Here is a 16,593-nt window from a genome sequence, read left to right as displayed (position 1 = left end):
GCAACCAAAAGGATTCGAAGATCCTCAATTTTCAGACCATGTATACAAACTTGAAAAAGCTTTGTATGGTCTGAAACAAGCTCCTCGAGCTTGGTATGAAAGGTTGACTCAATTTTTACTTTCTCATGGCTATCACAGAGGTAGTGTGGATAAAACTCTTTTCATCAAACATATAAAATCTGATTTTATCATAGCTCAAATTTATGTTGATGATATAGTTTTTGGTTCTACATCTAACCATGAAGTGCAGGTATTTGTTGATCAAATGAAAAGTGAATTTGAAATGAGTATGGTGGGTGAGCTTTATTTCTTTCTGGGTCTTCAAGTGAGACAAATGGAAGGAGGTACATTTGTATCTCAAAGCAAGTATGCTAAGAACCTTGTCAAGAAATTTGGCCTTGAATCGGCTAAGCAGGTAAGTACTCCTATGAGCACCACACTGAAATTAACAAAAGATGAGAATGGAGTAAAGGTAGACACTACACTCTATCGTAGCATGATTGGAAGTCTTTTGTATTTAACTGCTAGTCGTCCTGATATCTGTTACAGTGTGGGAGTGTGTGCTAGATATCAAAGTAATCCTATGGAATCTCATGTATCACTCGTAAAAAGGATTATTAGATATGTTAATAGCACTCCCGATTATGGAATTTGGTACTCGAAAGATACCAATTCAAATCTTGCTTGTTTTAGTGATGCAAGATTGGGCAGAAATGCCGATGATCGAAAGAGCACAAGTGGAGGGTGTTTCTTTCTTGGGAATAATCTAGTATCTTGGCATAGCAAGAAACGAATTCCATCTCCTTATCCACCGCCGAAGCCGAGTACATAGTCCGCTGGCAGTTGTTGTACTCAACTATTGTGGTTGAAACAAATGTTGATTGATTATGGGTTTGAATTGGGTGTTTTGACTATTTTTTGTGACAATACTAGTGCCATAAATATTTCCAAAAATCCTGTTCAACACTCTAGAACAAAGCACATTGACATTAGACACCACTTTATCAGGGAACTTGTTGAGAATAAATCATTGCAATTAGAATATGTTGATACTGAAAAACAATTAGCTGATATTTTCACAAAGGCCCTAGATGCAAGTCGCTTTGACTCCCTCAGAAAGTCTTTGGGAGTTTGCATTGTTTAATTTTATCTGTTCATAATTCTTGTACAATAGTGTTATGTGATTCATCTCTAGCTCTTAATCTTCTATCATTGTATTTTGACAAATCATGTTTATGCTTTTGGAATATAATTAGTTAGGATCTCAGTCTGATCATACTTTGTGATGTTGTGTTAAAAGGTTCATGTTACTCTTTATCTGTGTCTGGGAATAAATAATGTTCTTATACAGAGTTGAGCAATTTTTGTTTCAGTCTTGTCAGGCCCCTTGCTGGAATAGAGCTACCCATACTGAGGTGTGAAAGCCATCTGATGAGTAAGTTGGAACATTGTAATTAGCAACTATGATGAGGATGCACTACCATAGAAAAGGGCTACCTGTGAAAGCATCCAGTTGCGGGATCAAATTGAAAAAGGCGAAAATGAAAAATCTTGCCAAGGACAATGATCCTATTTTCACTGCACACACTTATGTCTGACAAGTGTGTTCAAATCTGTAAGTCTCCTCTATTAAAATTCAATTGATAATCCTGGTTCACAATTTTCAGTAACATGCATATATTTTTCCTCAACATCAATTAAGTATGATTATTTCATGAGATACTAATTAGTTATTTTCCTTAAAAGCATAACATGTATTCTACTTTGTCAATTGTCAATGATATTTGATTTCTCTGCTTGATTCGAATCACATATACTTATTGTACACATTATATTTTATTTTCGGTTTTAATTTAAAAAAAAAAAAGAGGGAGGCGTGTGACTTGCTTCATGGGTTAAGAAAATCTTGTGCATAAATGGTAAGTATCAACATTCATTCTTCTTTGATTTATTTTGATATTTTTCCAAGTAAAGATTAATCTTTATATGGTAATGTGTCTTTATTCTTGAAAGATTGATTTATTTTTGGAAAAATTTGTTGGCATTTCTAGTTTCCTTTTATTTATTTTTTTTTTTTAAAAAAAAAAAGGGGGAAAGGAGTTGAGAAGTGGGCGGTTTCCTTTTTTGGTTCATGGGCTGGCGGTTACCATTTGAATTTTCAAAATTGGTTTCCTTTTTCTTGTTTTGATTCCAAGGTTATATAAACCAAATTTTGACACTTATTTCACCACCTACCCGAACCCTCTTTCTTGTTTCTTTGTCTGTCACTATTCATCTTCTCCTTCAGTTCCAAAATGGTGAGAACCAAGAATCTAGGGCACACTAAAAAATTAGAAGAAACCTGCTGTTGCAAAGCCTGGAGATTCATCGCTTCCCCAGCGTGAATCTCAAGCCGAGAAGCCAAAACGTCCACCCAAGCAAGTTGCTCGCAAATCGGTAAGGCCCTATCACACCTGGACTTCCTCATCTGAATCCTCTAAGGAATCTCCTCCTCCATTGGCTGTTCCTCCTCCTGCTGCATCAATGGCTGACACCACTCCAACAGGCCCTTCCACTCGAACTCGAGCCCAAAGAAGCCTCTACCGAGAAAGAACTTCGAGCCTCTCAATCTCGAGAGAAGACTGTCCCTCCAGCCAAGAAGAAACTCAAGACTAATCCTCCCTCGGCTTCATCGAGTTCCAGTTCAGAAGAAGAGGATCCAATGGAAGTCTCTTCAGACAAATCAGTATCTCTGCATACTGAGAAGGACAGTGAGGACACAGAACTCGAGCCAGAGCCTCCTCGTTCAAAAACCGCTTCGCAAAGAAAGGCCTCTGCCGTCGCCAAAGGCAAGCAGCCCATGGAAGATCCTACATCCGGTAATATCCCTTCCTCTCTTTCCGTCGTCCTACTTTTTATTATCGAGACAATGAGCGTGACTGGAATCTATATGCAACCCGTAAGTTTGAAAGTGAGAGGAATTATGATTTGCATGCCCATCGTGTTTATGGTATTGTAAAGTACATTCAATTTCATCAATGGGAAAACACTCTTACTGATTTCATTGGATTCATTGCAAACATTATTAAGGAGTTTTATGCTAATCTTACTGATGATTTCCTTGATGAGAACTCTAGACTTTATCGGAGAGTTTATGTTAGGGGTCATTGGTTCTCGTTTTCTGAAAAGGACATTGCTCAGGCTCTGCAATTGCCTGAGAATGTATCCAATGCTGTGATGTCCATGGATCGTGAGTTGATGCACTCTGAACTCACTGGTGCTCGTTCAGAATTGAAACCAGGGGAGAGTCTTCGAATCACTCACCTCACTTTTGCTCATGCTTCCCTTATGCGGTTTGCACTAAGCAATTGGGTTCCAAATTCTAACAAGACCGTGGTGTCTCAAGAAGTGGCTACACTCCTATACCGCATCACTTCTGGAACTTCCATTGATCTAGCCTCACATATTCTAAACCAGATTGTCTCCTTCCGAAGAGGTAAAAAGCCAACCTTCAAACTTGTATTTCCAAATCTAATCTATAAGGTTTTATCTTCTCAGAAGAATGTGGCCCAAGCACATGAAACACTTGAGCCTCCCATCACTGGACCTACATTCCAACCCTCTGAATACTTTGATGGTGTGTTTCAAAAACGGCCAAAGGCTGGTGCCGCCGCTCGCTTCCGCTGGCAAGTTCAGCTCGCTGCAGTAGAACTCCTGGAAGTCAAGTCTGAACTTCAGAATGTGTATACTCGTCTTGAAGCAATGGCTGATGTCCAACATAGCATGTCCAGGCAACTGTCCACTTTGATTAAACTCTACAAAGATTAAAGTGTTTTAGTTTGTCTCTTTTTAATTAAACTTTGGTCTATTTTTTGTTCTTTGTTTACTTTGGCACTCTGATAAACAAAAAGGGGGAGATATATTTATTTTTTGGTTTGTTGCCCAACTCTGGACCCTTTTTTCAGGGGGAGTTGTGGTTTGTTAGTACTTGTGAACTTAATGTTTAAAGTTAGCATGTTTTTTGTTTTTATTGTGATATTCGATTGTGTTACTCAGGGGGAGTAGTATCTTTTGCTCTTGCTAACTTTGCATTGCAGGTACTTTATGGTAAAAATTATTTTGTTCATCTAAAGTGCCAAAGGGGGAGATTGTAAAGTCCTTTTTTGGCAAGTTAGGTGACAAAATAATTTTTCCTTTTTATGGTAAGATTGCTATGCATTCATGTTCGAATTCTTACCTCTTTTATTCGGTTTTTAGTTGCCATTTTCCTTGTTTGGAAAGTTGCACTTTCAGCTGAACTTTCCTTTGTTAAAACTTCTCAAAAGAGAAGGAATTCTCTTTTGGAAAGTTGTCCTTTTTAGGGAAACTTGGTTTATTGCCTTTTCCTTATTGATTTCGATTGTATCTTGATACAATCAGAATATCTAATCTGTTTTTGGCAGGAATCAAGCATTGAAAGAAGATCGGACCCGATTTTAGTAAGTTTCCTGTTTCTCGGCGTATCCGTTTCGTCAGCATCCGAATCTGATGTAGCAGATCGTGTTTCTTTTGGAAAGTTTTTGTACAGCTGCTAATTCGAACTTGTGGTTGCCTCTTTGGTTTCTATGATCTATAAATAGAGCCTAGAGAGCAACCATTCGAATTACCTCTTCCATTATTCATTTTCTACATTTATCTTTTGAGAGAAGAGAGTCTTTCTTTGTTTTGTGAGAGCCTAGTTGTTCATCTAGGTTCTAGTTGTTCTATTTCTGTTCTTACTCTATCCTAGAGGTTGTGAAGAACTTCTTGACTGAACAAGAGATTGGTCTTCGGGAGAAGACTTGATAAAGCCTTACTTCTGGAGGAAGTAAGCACTTGGTCTTCGGGAGAAGACTTGTTGAAGCCTTACTTCGGGAGGAAGTAAGCACTTGGTCTTCGGGAGAAGACTTGTTGAAGCCTTACTTCGGGAGGAAGTAAGCACTCACACTTCAAAGACGAAGGGAGTTCGGGCTTGAAGGTGTTTCAAGAAGTCAGATTCATAAAGTGGATTACAAAGGATTGCGGCAATACTTTAGAGGGAGTCTAAACTTGTTTAAGTCAATTGTCTTTGTAATTTTGATACTTTATTAATTGATTTCATTCTCTGGGCGTGGCCCGTGGACTAGGAGTGTTCGTGAGAACATTGATACCACGTATAAATCTCTTGTGTCAAGTTATTTATTTTTCTGCAAATATTTTATATTCTGCCTGTTCAGTTTTGCTGTAGCAGAATTACTTTCTGCTGCTGCAAACGCTTACAGTTTTTATATTTTCTTATATACAACTGACATTTGCAAAAACACGGTTTTTCAGGGTCGATTACTCCAACTCGGGGTATCCGCCAACAGAATCTTTTGTGTCCTTACTTATTTATCTTATGCGTGGATGGATAATCTGTTCTTATGAATGACTATGTACGAAGGGGTTGGCTTAAAGGTTGTAAAGTTGCTCGGGGTGCGCCTGTGATCTCCCATATGTTCTTTGCAGATGACAATTATTTGCATTGTCATGCCCTGCAGGATGAGACTAATAGGGTGATGTCGTTGCTTCGTAATTTTGAACTAGCTTTGGGTTAGAGAGGTAAATCTGTCCAAGTCTTATTTTCTTTAGCACTGGACTGTACCGGTTAGTAATATAATTAAAATCACATTCGATGCAATTATCTTTAGCAATCAGAATAAGTATAGGCGTGGTTAGGTGTCGCTGAACTCTTCTGGTCAGCTTATTATGGCTCAGACAGTCGAATGGACTATTGGGGTTAAGAAAGTGTTGAGGTGGTTGAAAGAAATAAGACTGCATGATGTGGTGGTGGAGTCGGACAGTTTGGTCACAATCCAAGCTATCCGAAGTTCGTTAGATATAGCTTCTATTTTTGGGTTCTACATTTTAAAGTGCAGTAAGATTCTATCTAGTTTGAATAATGTCTTTTTAATTTTTGTCAAACGATCTTAGCTAGAACATCGTGGTTAAATGATAGTTGTACTTATTCGAATTCCACGATTTCAAGTAGTTTACGTGATCTTTTGGTCAGCTTATTATGGCTCAGACAGCCGAATGGACTATTGGGTTTAGAAAGTGTTGAGGTGGTTGAAAGAAACAAGACTGCATGATGTGGTGGTGGTGGAGTCGGACAGTTTGGTCACAATCCAAGCTATCCGAAGTTCGTTAGATATAGCTTCTATTTTGGGTTCTACATTTCAGAGTGCAGTAAGATTCTTTCTAGTTTGAATAATGTCTTTTAAATTTTTGTCAAACGATCTTAGCTAGAATATCGTGGTTAAATGATAGTTGTACTTATTCGAATTCCACGATTTCAAGTAGTTTACGTGATCTTTTGGTCAGCTTATTATGGCTCAGACAGCCGAATGGACTATTGGGGTTAAGAAAGTGTTGAGGTGGTTGAAAGAAACAAGACTGCATGATGTGGTGGTGGAGTCGGACAGTTTGGTCACAATCCAAGCTATCCGAAGTTCGTTAGATATAGCTTCTATTTTTGGGTTCTACATTTCAGAGTGCAGTAAGATTCTTTCTAGTTTGAATAATGTCTTTTTAATTTTTGTCAAACGATCTTAGCTAGAACATCGTGGTTAAATGATAGTTGTACTTATTCGAATTCCACGATTTCAAGTAGTTTACGTGATCTTTTAAATTCTTTTGAATGATTTAAGTTAACGAAATTGCATCTTTCTATTCAAAATATATATATTAAATATTACATTGTTTTATATTAATTAGTCCAAAAATATCATAATAAAACATTCAAACTACAACAAATTATAAAAATTCCTACTTAAATCATAAATTCATACTTGAGTAAATACTAACACTAAAATTCCAAATCTATAAACTCCTCATCCACATCGTTATCCCTTGAGTCTTGACATCGATGTGTCTACTGTTTCTGTGGTGTATGTTGCATCTGCATCATCTGCTGCATCTGCATCATCATTTGCATCTGTTGCATCTGCGACATCGGTGTTATCGGACAAGCAAAGGGCGACATCTGCTGAGGAGATGATGATGATCCAGGCAAATCAATATGAGGCTGTTGCGACAATGGATTTTGTGACGGCTGGCCAAACATGAAGGGAAAAGGAATCTGCTGCGATGGTAGCGACATCGACTGTTGATACTGAGTAGTTGTAGGCTGAGAAGATGAACCAAATCCATCTTTAGACATGTGAGGTTGAGACAACCCAGTTGAATGTGTTGGAGCTATGCCGCCGCCTTGTCTTTGCATTTTAGAAGCCATTCGCTCCATTCTTTTTTCTGAAGGTGTTTGTTGGGTAGGCGTCTGTGTCTGATCGGGCTGGGTGCACTGAGTTGAGGATTGACCCTTTAATTTGCTGCCCACTTCTCGGTTGTGAACACCTTTCCGATAAGCGGGATCACAATGATCTTTCAATGGCTTCCGAATGTTATCGGTTGTCATCTACACAAATTTTGAATGAACAATAAATATTGAGTTTGTTTGAGTACCCTAATTCACATATTTATACTTTTCAAACACACTAGAAAATTAATTATAATTTGTAATTTTGTCCATCCTAATTCTACCTGAATGTTGACACCACAATGGGCTAAATGCTAACCTACCCAAAATTCTACAAATGACACTCAAAACAATAGTTCCAGAATAGTTTCAAATACATCAAAAATTAAGAACATCTCCAAACACACAAAAACAGTAAATAAAAATAAACAAACACAAAGACAAACTCATTTTATTTACCTACTCATATTACTAATGAAATTTAAAAACTATTTAAAAACTTACTTTTATACATACATATATAGCCATATGCACATATGCAATTTATCTCACAAAAACATATAAGTACTAACTCATTTTGCCAAATACAAAAATTCATATCCAATTACTACTTAATATCTAAACACAATATTTTAAAATAGAATATAATTACTTTCATGTGTGTACTACCATAGTAACTACACTACGTAATAATTATACCCTTGTTTCCAAACACATACTCAAAAATTTGTTGACATTCTAAAAAAAATTTAAACTTATCTATTCATTTTTTTTAAATAAACTCTTCATAAATAACTTATCTATTCATTTTAAATGCTAACTTTTAACATAAAATACACAAAAATTATGCATACACATATCTAAGCATAAATCAATCTAATACAAATAGTTTTCTTGAAAAAAAAAAAAAAATCTAACATAAACATCACAAATAAACAAACATTTTTCTTTCGAAGGAAAAAAAAAAACAATCCAATATCTAATACCCTAATGAATTTACTAAAAGAAAACTTACCCCTGATGCTGAGAGGGAGGGAGGAGCTGCCGAAAGAGGAAGAGGATTGCTGAGATTTATACATTATACAAACAAAAAAACAAATTAATATAATGTATACATTATACATATAAATACATTTACATATGTATTAAAAATACAGAAATATGTATACCTTTGAGTTGAGAGAGAGATCGGAGTGGGAGAAAACATTTGCATCATCATCTGCATCATCTGCATCGGTGTCATCGACCAAGCTAATGGTGACATCTGCTGAGGAGATGGCGAAGATCCAAGCAAATCGATATGAGGCTGCTGCGTTGATGGTTGTTGTGACGGTTGCCCAAACATGAAGGGAAGAGGACTCTGCTGCAATGGAAGTGGCATTGACTGCTGATAATGAGAAGCCATAGGCTGAGAAGATGAACAAAGTCCATTTCTAGACATGTGAGGTTTAGAAGGCCCAGTTGAATGCATTGGAGCTATGTCCCCCATCTCATCATCGGATGGTAGACGGTCCTCAGGTGCCAGCTTTTGACTGATGTGTCGAACTTGTCTTTGCAGTTTATAAATCATTCGCAACATTCTTTTCTCCGAAGGCGTTTGTTGAGTAGGCACCTGTGCCTGAGCAGGTTGGGTATGCTGGATTGAGGATCCACTCTTCAATTTAGGGTCTACTCCTTGATCGTGGTCGTGCGTCTCCCCAAGCACCTCAGGAAGTATCGAATTCTCATTAACTGGTGCAGAAGCAGCAGTACCAGATCGAGCTTCATCAGTTGTCTTTAACCGCTTCTGTTTTAAGAATTTGTTAAAAACAAAACGAAGTTACAATTGTTTGAATATGAATAAAATTAGATAAACTTACATCTTGTTGAGTAATCTCGTTGACAGAAGACTTTGTCCGTTTCTTTGTATGAACTGGCTTCCATGTTTCAATGCGGCCAAAATTGCCCTAATAAAGATAAACACGTTACAAAATTAGTAATTTAACATAATTTAATCAAATTGACATGTTAACTTACATTTTCAAAAGGTTTCTCTGCCATTGATTTTGTCCCTGTTGCAGGGTACTTTATCTTTTTTCGGTTGTCTTTGTTCCTTTGGGAATCATCAACGACATCAACCATCTCAATTATGTCATTCTCATCGGTTGCCTCATCGGCAACTGGTACTTCCGGTTCCCCATGGAAAATCCACTTTTGATAACTCTTTAGAAAACCCTTGTCAAAAACATGTGCTTCCACAATATCCAAAGGATGCCGTCTTGTATTTAAGCATCTAACACAAGGACATAGAATTCTCCCATCACAATCTTTGTGTTCAGACGCAAATGCAATAAAAGCTTGGACACCTTTCCAGTAAGTAGGATCACAACGATTTCTCAATGAGATCCAAGTTTTATCAATCGTCATCTAAAAAAAATAATAAAAAAAATAATAAACGATAATTATTAAATTTGTTTGTGTACTCTAATACATATTTAATAAATTACACCTTTGTTAACAGTTGTTTTTTTTACAATGTTGCCAAAACACCAACTTCCAAAACATCACTCGACTTATCTTATCAAAATCTAACTATTTATTTGTTCACATTATGAGTTTGTTTGGTAGACAGAATACGGTTTGTATTGTATCAAATAACAAATAACATTATGTTTAAATAAAACATTGTATTGTATTAGTTATTACGATCATAAATTTTAATACAATGTGAGTCGTATTATTTAATACATAATAAATGACCCGTATTAGGTTGTATATTTATAATGCTTACAAAAGGTCTAGGGTTAATCCCGGCCCCGACCCCAGCCCTGGACCTCGGACCCATACCCTGACAATATGGAACTGAACCCAGACTCATACTCGGACACAGGCCTTGACCTGGACACCGACCCCGAACCCTCGACCCGAACACTGGACCTGGCCCCAGACTCGGACCCCGGCCCCGAACACCAGACCCGGACCAACACCCAGACCCCCGACCTGGACCCGAACACCAGAACAAGACCTCCGACCCGGACCCGAACCCAGACTCGACCCTGGACCAAACCTCGAACTCAGAACATGCCCCGAATGCCAAACTTAAACCTGAAACTCGAGCCCAGACTCGAACAGCTACCTGGACCTCGGGTTCGGGACACGGGTCCGAATTCGAGTCCGGGTCTAGGTTTCGAATTCGAGTTTGGCGTCCGGGGCATGTTTCGAGTTCGAGGTCTAGTCCGGGGTCGAGTCTAGGCCATGGTCGGAGTTCGGGTCAAGTTTATTGTAAAGAATTGATAATTTTACACAACTTATTAGAACAACTCAATGTCAAAATATTTTATTAACTAATATTAATACTGCAATGTGAACCTCACTAAGTAGTGTTTGTTTATGTTTTTATATCATCATTAATTAGATACAATTTAATAGCTTTTTTATTAAGACTTCATCTGAAACAAAATAGTCAATAGTGGAATGCAGCTTAGCTCCTTCTCAAACAAAATAATCAAATAAAGGACATCACATAATATTTCATATGATCAAACTATAGACGAAAACAACATAAATTAATAATTGACATATAATCACATCAATTAGTGTGTAAATATCAATTGAATTATTCTAATTAACAAATGAAGGTCTGCAGTTAGTGGCAATTAGTTCAAAAATTTCAACACTATTCAACAGTAAAATATTGCTCTAAATTTTATTCACAGTTTTGAACAAATTTTATTCAACAGCAAAATGTGGAAGGAGTATGACTTCAGACTTGTTGTTTTAAACAAATTTTGTTCGTTTCTTTGATTTTTTTTTTTTTTTTCTGAGTAATTTTGAAGCAGTACTAACACTGGCTTTATCGTATGATATCTACCAACCATAACTGATTCAATTGCTTAGGCTTTAGAAGCCAAGACTACCTGAAGCCATGTCTACAGCAAAAGAATAATGACACACATAGATTTAATTTTGGGTTGCATACGCCTGAGGTTCTATCTTTCTAGGTTCAACAATGTACACTTGGACTGAACACAGTTCAAACAAATATAAAAACATACATATATATATATATATAAAAATATAAAAATACAAACAAATTTTCAAAAGAAATTAAAAAAAAAAAAATACACACAAATATGTATGCATACCTTGAGGTTGAGCCTAGAGAGAGATCGGAGTTCGGCGGCTCCGAGAGAGATGAGAATAAACTAATTAGGGTTTTTCCTTTTAGTTTCAAAATGTGAGGAAATAATATTTTAGGGGTTGAGGATGGTGATTTCAGGGTTGTGAGTGAAGATATAGAGGAGAAAAGTGGCGTTTTTGAGCTGTGGGAGGCGGAGAGGTCCAGAGAGTTTGTGTCATTGTGTGTGTTATTTCGTGTGGAAGAGAAAATGAAGAAGAGGATTGTTTATATACGGATATATTAGTGACGACATTGTCGTTACTAATACTCTTAAACTTCTGTCGTCCCTAAAAATTTCCTGCTTAAACGAACATTTACATTTGTTCAATTGAAACTAAAAGCGAACTCTCCACTCTACCCTCCAATGGAGGACCTCCCACCCTCTCTGGTCACCGATATCCTGAGTCGACTCAACGATTCTGCAGACCTGGTTCGCTGCCGACTCGTCTCGAAGACTCTAAACGAGATGTCGTATGAGGTACGATCCCTCAACCACCTCTGTACCTTGTCTAGCTACCTCAAATCTCGGTCCCGCGATGCCACATCTCCCCAGGTCATGACCTTCAAGATTGCCTTCAAGGACCTGGTTCGTAGACTCAGTAAACTCGAGTCCGTCTCCATCGCCGTGGAGAAGTCCCTCGGCAGAAGATCGTACGACGAGGTTGAAGACGACGATGACGATCTTTACCTGACTGAACCCAGCTTCATCAACGATTGGCTTCCGGAGATTGGCGGACGTCTGAAATCGATTTCCATAACGGATTTTTGGAGTCAATCTAGCTGGCGAAGGTCCGAGGCTTTGACTCTGATTTCTTTGTTCTGTGAGTTCCTTTAAGCCTTTCCTTTGCAGAAACTTCATTAGGTTCTTAGCAAGTTTTCATGGCCAAGCTAGGAAATTTAGGAATAAAATCCTGTTTGGTTCCAATTTAGTTTCTTTGCTTTGAAAACTTGTATTAGAAACCATTTTAGTAGTTTATAAACACAATTTTCTTATATCATATACATAGTACATAGTGTTTGGTATCGAGTTTCTTAGAACTCAAACATAAGATTGAGACATCTGTTTTATTTTGTTTCAGGCCCTAATCTTCTCAAACTAGAACTGAAAAACACATGGTTGTCAGTTGATGGGTTGAACTGTATGCCCAATCTCACAAGTTTGACCCTTGAATTTCTAAGACTAGATGATGAAGACCTGAATAAAGTTAATGAATGTTTTCCGGGTTTACAATTTCTTAATTTGGTTGGGGTTGGAGGACTTAAAGAACCAAAGGTTGATCTCAAGAACCTGAAATTATGTTACTGGACAATCTCAAATGCTCCACTATCTATAACAATATTGGCTCCCAGCCTTGTTGAACTCAAACTGGAGTGTATTAGACCTAGATCTCTTGTCCTTGAAACCCCATCGTTGTCTGATCTCCATCTAATCATTGAGAACGCAGATCATTTAAAAGTGAAAGAATTCAATTGTTTGAACAGTCTTCAGCTAGAGTCTTGGAATCTTTTCAGTCTCATGGGCAAGTTTGGATCAAGTAGAACCATCAAAATTCTGTCACTTGATATTCCAAAACACAATCAAGATGTTACTCCAAAGTTAAGCTTCGGAACACTGTATGATTCTTTTCCTAATCTCAGTTCTCTCACATTGGGTCCTCGAGCCTGGTCAGAAATGGAGGCATCATTTAGCTCTGGAGGTTTGGAGGGTAGGGTAGAAATGAATGGCTTGAAAGAGATTACTGCTTATTTGTTAATTGATGAAATGAATGCCACCATTTCCTTCATATCTTCTATGTTGAATAGATGCCCCAGTTTGTCAAATATGGGTGTGCTTATTCATGGTGAAGTTGCGTCTCGTATAGCAAGCAAATTTGCATCCAGGATTAGAACAGATTTGCCTAGACTTAGATGGAGATGGGGATTCTGGAAAGAAGGAGAAAAGGACTGTTGGGTCTCTGATTTTATTTAGCTTGTCAAACATGGCTGTGCTTACTCTGAAGAAGGAAAATAGTAATAGTAATAATAATAATAATGATCACAATATTAAGATAATAACAATAATAAGGATTGAGCTGAACTTTGCTCTGCTTTACTGGGACAGCAGAAACAATTAGAATGAATGGAAAGTTTATATCTTGGAAAGTCAGCTTAGAATGAAAGATTTGCTAAGTTGAAGTTACCACCAAACAGAACAAGAATTGAATGGTAAGTAAGTAATAACTAAGTATGCCTTGTAAAAAGAGTATTGCATAGGTCGACAATCTTAGAGCTATTTGTCTGAAGCAAGGTTCTTCTGGATATAAACCTCTTAATAACATTGTAATCATTTATGTCCTTGTATCCTCAAAATGTAATTTTTGTAAATAATTGTATCTCTCTTTGTCGACATGTGTTGCCGTTGCATCATGTATTTGGCAATCTGCTACCCTTTTGCAGCTTGAAATTGTATACTTTGTACATATTTTAGTGTCGATATCACTTTGAATTGGTGTCTAAAATATTTTCTCTTGCCTATCTACAGATTTGGCGTTATATTTTAGTTCTTGAATTCTTCAATCTAGTTAACACTTGAAATAGTTTATGTTCATGAATCATGTCTTCCAATCTTCCAATACTTTTGGTTAGATCTTATACATCCTCCTTCGGATTAAAAGATGGGAAATTTAACTTAGTGTGTTTAAATGTAAAACATGTTGTTTTAATATACCACCTAATTAGAAATAGTATATACTTTTAACATCTTTCCTCCCAAAAATACCCTTATATTTCAAAAAAATTCTCTCTAACTCTCCCACTCTCCGACCTAGAATCCCTACCGTCGAATACACAGACTTAGAACCCCGGTCGCAAGGCCTCGCCGTCGTCTTCTTTCACAGCCTCTCTCGTTTTTCCTAAGCTTCCTGACTCTGATGCTTTTACTGCTTTCTTCCAGTCTCTCAAACAGACTCGAGATTAAAACAGTTACATTGTTACACACTATACTCTATAGATTGTGTTTGTACAAGTATGATACTTTTTGGTGCTTTGATATTGTATATGATTTTTACTACAACAATTTTTGATCTTTAGAGTGGAGAGCACCCTGATGTTGATATAGGATGTGTATTATTTTACTTCGTTACAAATTGATCGATCATAGCTTCATTATTTTGTTCTATATCATCACTTTATTTTGGTTAAATAAAAGGAAACATTCTTTTACTATATAGCATTTTTTAGTGTATGATTGTCTTCTCAATACAGCCTGAAACATTTTTTCTTATTTACGCCAAAAAAAATACGATTTTATATTTATTTTGAATTTTAAAAAATCATTATTATTTATTAATAGCATTTTGATCACCTAATGTTCTTTTTTTTCTGTTTTCTTTTCTAATTCATTTCACAAAATTGATTGATAACTTAAAGTTTTATAACCATAAAAACTGTAATTCTAAACTCCAAAATCATAATACTAAAAATCAATATTCAAATAAGTAGTGCATTATCTGAACTAATAAATTATTGGTATTAGACTATTAGTAGTTACTAAATTATAAATGCATACAAATTTCATTATTGTGTTTTATCTTTTGTAGTGAAGAATACAAGAGTCATAATTAGAAAAACAATGAAAAACATAGTTAAGAAGCCAGTGCCAAATTTACATATAAATATAAAAGAAAGCATAAAAAAGTTTAGGTGATATTTTAGATTTTTTCACATTGTATTTTTTAAAATTTGTGACATTTTCATATTTTGTTTAAAAATAAGCTACTACAAATACAAATTTAAAGTCCCACATAGTTTAGAAACACTTAAAGTGTTATCTATGTAGGTTATAATTATATTTCTAATTGTATTTTTGAAAATTTATTACTTTAGATCAAACAATGAGACAATACAACATCCAACAAAATTTGTAACTGCAGCAATAGTAAGCAACTGTAAATCGTAACAACACATTATTACACAAAGAATATAAAAATAAATATACAAATCAGTATTCTTCCAAACCAGTTGCAAGCGAGCCCGTAGATTAATACTCCAGCTCCACTAATGCCGCCAAAAGTTTTTGTAGAGTCGAAAAAATAAAACTAGCTAGCGGGCATTAACATTTAATTTTAGTTTTGAAAAAAAAAGAAACTTTAAGGAAATAATAAAAGTAATTGAGTAGATAGTCGTACTGAGAATCCTATTTGGATCGAACCCATACAAACGATAACCACGTACAATAAAAGGAAAGCCCAACATACTAGCATAGGAGTCCATATGCCTGAGTTTAATTGTGTTTTATTAAAGGTTCCTCTAATGTGCTTTTAGATTGATGTGCGATGTGCTTTTGATTGAGACTTTGGAATATATAATTTTATCAACTACAATGATATATATGTATAGTAAATTTCCTTAAAAAAAAAGTTTTGCATGATATTTGTGTTTTTTTTTTTTAATTTTTTTTTTTGAAAGATTATGGCATTAAGATTATCAAAAAGGGTAGGTGAGAAATGGAAAACACATTTTAAATAATTAAGTTTCTTTTATATATATATAAAAAATATATATAATAACAATTAAGCAAGCAGCTCAAAACATGCTTTCCAATTGTGGCAAGCAGCTCAAAACAAGCTGTTAACTAGGGACCAATTAAGCAAGTTGAACATACCTATAGCTAATATGAACTGTGTGGTCTGTGACCTTGAAATTGAGAGCCACAACCATATATTTTTCAAGTGTACTCTTTCTCTTCAAGTGTTGTACAGAGTATTTGGTTGGATGGGCACGGCTGGGTGGTCTATGGACTATGATCGGTGGACTGTTTGGCTGAGTAGTTCAAGACCGAAAGTGGCGGACAGGATAAGAGTTTTAATCCTTGTGGCAGTGATTTATTACGTGTGGAGCAACCGCAACACTTGCTTGTTTTTCTTATACTCTAATACTGTGAATTGTATTGTAAATAAAATCAAATGTGAAATTAAGTATAGGCTCTTATTGATTAAAGATAAGAATTGTTCTAGGGAGGAGAATAATTTAATTCACAAGTTGATTTGTAATTAGTTGGTGTTGGTGTTGCTTCTTTGTAAGAAGTGATTTTGCTTGTATTTGCTGGTAGATTAATGAAGTTTTTCTTCTTCTTGATCAAAAAAAAAAAAAAATTGATGGTAAAGTAACAAACTTTCAAAATTAT

At 36.0% G+C, this 16,593-nt stretch overlaps 2 protein-coding genes across 2 annotated transcripts; one reads left to right on the top strand and one right to left on the bottom strand.

Moving 5' to 3' along the window:
* Window positions 1–6,665: 6,665 nt before the first annotated feature.
* LOC115704229 (uncharacterized) lies at window positions 6,666–11,537 on the bottom strand. The gene is made up of 6 exons (XM_030631446.2): window positions 11,395–11,537; window positions 9,287–9,676; window positions 9,130–9,216; window positions 8,440–9,056; window positions 8,286–8,334; window positions 6,666–7,429 (listed from the first exon to the last, which is right to left on the bottom strand). Exons 2-6 carry the CDS (start codon window positions 9,674–9,676, stop codon window positions 6,890–6,892), a joined length of 1,683 nt encoding a protein of 560 aa, XP_030487306.2. The 5' UTR covers window positions 11,395–11,537; the 3' UTR covers window positions 6,666–6,889.
* A 228-nt stretch (window positions 11,538–11,765) lies between these two features.
* Window positions 11,766–13,927, top strand: LOC115705174 (F-box/LRR-repeat protein At4g29420). Its single transcript, XM_030632423.2, has 2 exons — window positions 11,766–12,250; window positions 12,509–13,927. The coding sequence occupies exons 1-2, from the start codon at window positions 11,794–11,796 to the stop codon at window positions 13,396–13,398; spliced, it is 1,347 nt and encodes a 448-aa protein (XP_030488283.2). The 5' UTR covers window positions 11,766–11,793; the 3' UTR covers window positions 13,399–13,927.
* The last annotated feature ends 2,666 nt before the right edge of the window (window positions 13,928–16,593 follow it).

Source organism: Cannabis sativa, chromosome 1 (genome assembly GCF_029168945.1).
Source record: "Cannabis sativa cultivar Pink pepper isolate KNU-18-1 chromosome 1, ASM2916894v1, whole genome shotgun sequence".
NCBI lineage: Eukaryota > Viridiplantae > Streptophyta > Magnoliopsida > Rosales > Cannabaceae > Cannabis > Cannabis sativa.
Note: the sequence above shows the minus strand (reverse complement) of the source record. Positions and strands in the feature narration are given on the sequence as shown.